Source organism: Sinocyclocheilus rhinocerous, unplaced genomic scaffold (assembly GCF_001515625.1).
Source record: "Sinocyclocheilus rhinocerous isolate Xijiao unplaced genomic scaffold, SAMN03320098_v1.1 scaffold551, whole genome shotgun sequence".
In the NCBI taxonomy this organism is placed as follows: domain Eukaryota; kingdom Metazoa; phylum Chordata; class Actinopteri; order Cypriniformes; family Cyprinidae; genus Sinocyclocheilus; species Sinocyclocheilus rhinocerous.
In genome coordinates, this window is record NW_015624564.1 from 1,049,971 (window position 1) to 1,055,600 (window position 5,630).

Below are 5,630 nucleotides of genomic sequence, written 5' to 3' on the forward strand. Positions count from 1 at the left end.
GAGAGAGAGAGAGAGAGAATGAGAGAGTTTGGGTTGAGTCGGGGAGTGCGATTGCTGTTTGTCTTGCCTGACTGACTCTCTTTGAATGCCAATTACTTCCACAGCCCAACGAAAGAGCCAAGCTGTAATTGGAAGTTTGCTTTGTGTATTCTTCATCGCTGATCTTTGGCTAGATCGTCTGCTCACAATTTGTTTGATACCAGTCAAACAGAAAGTCATCTTTTAAATGATTAAAGAAGCGAAAAACTAATTTGCTTTCATTTGAGTAGTCTACCGGTATGTGATAAATAGAAATATTTTGTAATGCAAATTTTGTCATTTGTGGTCATGCAAAAAATGGATGATTATATATATATAGATTATATAAATTTTGAATTTGCTCAGAAATAGCTTAAGGGATGTTCCATTCAGAATTTTTTTTTTTTTTTACCAAACAGCCCAAAAAAATTTCCCAAAACAAATAGCAAAACAATTTCTAACAAACATTTCTTTTTTTAATTTTCATTATTATATTACATTACATTATATTATATGATAGTGATATTGTTTAAAGTCCTTTTGACAATATTCAATGTAATATTTTAAGAGTTTTTTTTTTTTTTTTTTAATTAAGATTTAATTTACATCAAACATTTTGAATCTTAATACAAAATGCTTTATAATAATGAAAAGCATTATTATATTCTATTGATTATATTACATTATATCTGATAATCTGATACAAAATGTTTAATTTAAAATAATCAACATAAAATGTCGTATTTACTCACTTTTATAGAAACCTATACACACACACACACACACACACACACACAGACACACACACACACACACACACAAACAAACAAAAATGACAAATCTGTGAAAATTTTTTCTTTGAGTAATCATGCAAATGAATTAATGAAGTTATGAATAAATGTATTAAAACTGAGATTTTGCACTGTTTCACCTAAGTTAATTGAACCTGCCACTGCGTTTCTGAATGTGAAAGTAATCTAACGGCAAGCTTTTTAGAAATGGTAAATAGAAAGCACCTTAAATCATTGCAATATTCATCATGTTATTAAATGTTTTATACAAAAGAGAATCATTGTGAATATATTTGATTGTGGAAATGCAACATACTAAATTGGTTCCTAAAAAGGTCACTACCCCAGGTCAGACATTGTGTCCGCATGCATTAGCATGTTTTGATGAGCTAAGCTAATTTTCAGACAGTACATACAACCAATCAATGTCTGTCCAGGGACGGTCGAACTTTAACCTAATGAATTTAATGAGTGTCTGTGCTATGAGAGCCGACTGCATGTGTCAGCCTTGGGCTGAAGATTGAAAGCATATGGCTGCTCCAATACTCCAGCCACAGTGGAATTCTCCATAAACATTCCACTGAAGATTCCGTCAGAGACGGAGACAGGCGGCCTTCCTTGAGCCCTTAACATGCCATTTAGATATACTGCACACCAGCAAGAGATTTAAATGATTGCTATTTCAGATCTAAATCAAAAAGGTGACCAACCAATCAAAGACAATTTGAGAATTGTTTGAAAAGTGATAAAATATGATAGTAATGATGTCATGTTGTCATACATGCTGACTGTAAAATTTCCAATACAATGACACATAGAGCTTTCCAAAGCCATGCTAGCTGACAATAATCAGCATCCACTAATATTATGGCAAAGAAAACACACAAACACTTACAAGATGAGCGGTTTGCGGCAGAGCACCAGGAAATCATACAGGACACACACACCAAACACCGTAACGCCCGTCTCTTTCACCAGCATCGCACAGGTGCCCAACAACAGACTGAGAGCCAGTGACAAGACAGACACTGTGGGGGGAAACTCGTCAGCCATTCTGCTCGCTGACACACTCCTGGAAGAAAAAAAAAAGAAGTGAAAGTCACCATATTTACCGTACTTTTCAAAAGTTTGGGGTCATTTTTTTTAAAGAAATTAATGCTTCTATTTAGCAAGGATGCATTAAATTGGTCGAAAGTGACATTAAAGATGTGTATTACATTACAAAAGATTTCTATTTCAAATAAATGCTGTTCTTTTAAACTTTATATTCAGCAAAGAATCCCGAAAAATTTTTTCCTTTAAAATTATTGCACAACTGTTTTCAGCATTGACTATAATAAGAAATGAACAAATTAAGACTGACGAACAATTTAGAAAGTTAATGGCAGTAAAAAAAAAAAAAAAGTTTTGGTTCGCATAGTCTGCCTACAATTCTAATTCATGGCTCTCTTCAGCATACAAATCATAATAATCTAAATAATATCAATAAATGAATCAAGTCATGACCAAATTTCAGATTTCATGATGTATCGCAAGTCAAATAAATTGGATTATTTTGGTCTGATTTACAGGTATTTTCAATAATGCTAAAAACAACAATTTAGTAAAGAATCGCAATCAAACACATCATGAAATCTGAAATTTGTCCTTTGTTCGGTTTGATAATATTACACAGACATAACTGGAAAGAAAATTTACACAAATATTGACAAAAAATACACCAGGTTTCACGTTCACAGGCTCAAGAACTTGTGGATAAAAAATGAATAGATATTACATTTCTTTGTTTGGATAATTACAACCAATTAATAAATTCTGTAATCAATGCATTCAATTTTCATTGTCAGATCTGTTACCTAATATAGGAGAGAAAGGCCAGGAGGAACAACATGCTGGCTAACACATCTGCTCTCCCAACGATCCCAGATACCTGTAACACACAAGTATGACATATTTCAAATCCATGATGTATATCTATATATGAAAGTATATATGAGTATGAATAGAGAGAGAGAGAGAGAGAGAGAGAGAGATGTGGACTGTGTACATATAGTGCCTTCCATAAGTATTGGGCCAGAAAGACAAAATTGCTCTGTTTTCTGTGCAGTCAAGAAATCTGATTAAGAGATGAATATGAGACAAATGTACAGAATATCACATTTTATTATTAGCTGTTTCAACAAATAGATGTTTTACTAACTAAGAAGATCAGCACTTTTAGAGTTTCATCCCTCTATCTGATAGCTTAAGTATTGGGACAGTTGGCTCACAGGTGTTTCTAAGACAAGTGATCAGCTGTGTCCTGTTGAATTAATTCTTCAGATATTAAAAGCAGGGAATGTGTTGTATCAGTTATAGCCATTGCTTCTGCATTCTGAGTCTTGCATTTGATGACGACACACACAAACCAGGATGAAGACTAAGGAGCTGAACTTGAGAGACAAGCAAGCAATTTGAATGCTAAAAAGAAAAGAGGAACCCAAATTAGAGGTATATCAAAAATTACGGGCATGGAGAAATTAAGAGTTTGGAATGTCCTGAAAAAGAAAGAAACCACTTGCGACTACAGCAACCAACAACGACCTGGTCGACTGAGAAAAACAACAGCCGTTGATGACAGACAAATCATAAAAGCTGTGAAAAAGAACTCTAATAAGTGTCTGTAAAATCACCAACAACCTCCAGAAAGCTGGAGTGATGGTCTGACAATCTACTGTCCGCAGGAGACTTTGACACAGAATTACAGAGGCTACACAGCCAGCTGCAAACCTCTCTAGGGATGTTCATTTTGGTTATTTTTCCTAACCGACAACCGACGCTCGTTGACCGATTATTAACCGTTAACTGACAAGATTATTTTAAATTAGAATTGAATCACTGGTGGAAGGAAAAAATGTAAGTGATTGCGCCGGCATCACACAGTTAAGCTTTGCTACCTTGACAATGCAGCCTGTTCATTATCATAATAAAATACAGTTAGTCAAACATATGGGAAAAAACACACTGTTCAGTTTAAATATGTAGGCCTAGTAAAAATCTGTGCCGTTAAGTGTTATCACGTACCGCCATGATGTTATGCAAAACATTTTGTTTCACGTGGATATTGGAGCGTGAGTGAAGTAGGCTACATAATAAATAAAAATTTGCCATTCAAATACATAGCGAATACGGAAACATTTGATTTTGTGTCGAATGAGAGACCCAACGTTGGTTTCAGTTTCGTTTTAGCCTAAATTCATTCGTTTTGGCTTGTCATTTATATTGCTATAGCTTCCGATTTTTTAAATTCTTGTTCTTTTCTAAATAGGCTGTTAATTGAAAGGCTTTGTTGTGGAGTGAGGGGAACTAAAATAGCCTAGCTATAGGGCCTTAACAAAAAAAAAAAGACTCTTTAAACCATTTAATTTTGTTGATTGTATTAATCGGTCAAAATTCTATACGTTCGGTTAACGGTTAACCGGTTAAAATGAACATCTGATCAGCACCAAAAACAGAAAGGCAAGATTAGTTTGCAAAAAAGCACAAATGTGAGCCAGATGAGTTTTGGAACAGAGTTTTATGGACAGATGAGACAAAGATGAACTATTATCTGTGATGGGAAAGCAAAAGTGTGGAAAAAAGGAACAGCAAATGATCCTAAGCATACAACCCAAAACACACTGCCAGTTCAGTCAAGGAGTTTATCACGGCAAAGAAATGGATGGTCTTAGATTTCCCAAGTCAGTCTCCAGATTTAAATCCTATTGAACCTGAATTTCACCAGCTAAAGAGGAGAATAAAAGGCAGAAACTCCCCCAAATAAGGAACAGTTGAAATTGGCTGTATTAAAGGCTTGGAAAAGCATTTCAAAGGATGAAACCAAGAGTCTGGCAATGTCTATGGGTCGCAGACTCACTGCTGTGATTGCATGCAAGGGATTTGCAATTAAATATTAGCTTTACATCTGCTTTAAGTTCAACTGTCCCAATACTTATGCTCACATCAGATAGGGGGATGAAACTCTAAAAGTGCTGTCCTTTTTATTTGGTAAAATAAAAAAGTTTTTAGATGTTGTAACTGGTCACAATTTCAAGTTTTTCATTTTTCCTTGACAAAATAGTCTTAGAAAAAAATAAAAATGTAATTTTGCTTAAAATTTCAATGTCATTTAGTCTCTCTCCCAAAATAGTTTGAGTGCTGTCGCTCATCCTACATTCTAATTATATTCACTTCCATTGTGGCATAAAGGGTGGTGTGAAAGAGTGAACTGTGTGAGGAAAAGGTGGATACATGTGTGTGTGTGTTTGCAATGAAGCAGAGCCACAGCACATTTAATGATAGCTTCTTTTTAAGACAAATGGAGCAGAGCGAAATCAAATGAGGGAAGAGAATGAGCGGGAAGGAGAAAACGAAAACGTGAGGGCAAGAGAGAGAGAGATTTATTTCCCTGGCACTGTCGGCTCCGTCCTTTTATCTTCCCATCCCCCTAAAAACGTACATCATCCATAAAGTCCTCCTATCCTCTCCAATCTGTTTTCTTGCACTTTTTTCCTGCTTGTTTTTGCCAGAGGCACAAATGTTCAAATGATCCCACAGTTGACACACTCCACATCTGGAGGGTTTCTGAAGCCCATCCCCCAGACGCAGAATTCCATGGAATTATACACACACACACGCTTCCAGAAGACACACCCTGGAGCAACACACCATACATGCACCGGTGGTGAGGGACACAGAGTGTGTGTGTGTGTGTTTTTCACTGCTCTGAGACATCATCTTAAATGTAAACATATAAAGCCCAGCGGCCCTTAATACAGCTCAGCGTCTGTGTGGTATTACAGT

At 35.7% G+C, this 5,630-nt stretch overlaps 1 protein-coding gene across 1 annotated transcript in view; it reads right to left on the minus strand.

The window, feature by feature from the left end:
* Nucleotides 1–2,733, minus strand: part of LOC107743567 (transmembrane and TPR repeat-containing protein 1-like) — a 30,201-nt gene extending 27,468 nt beyond the window's left edge. The window contains exons 1-2 of the mRNA XM_016556851.1: nucleotides 2,666–2,733; nucleotides 1,705–1,881 (exon numbers count right to left, since the gene is read on the minus strand). Coding sequence (XP_016412337.1) covers nucleotides 1,705–1,881; nucleotides 2,666–2,700 — 212 coding nt within the window. The 5' untranslated portion in view covers nucleotides 2,701–2,733. The remainder of the gene's footprint in view (nucleotides 1–1,704; nucleotides 1,882–2,665) is intronic.
* Nucleotides 2,734–5,630: the final 2,897 nt, after the last annotated feature.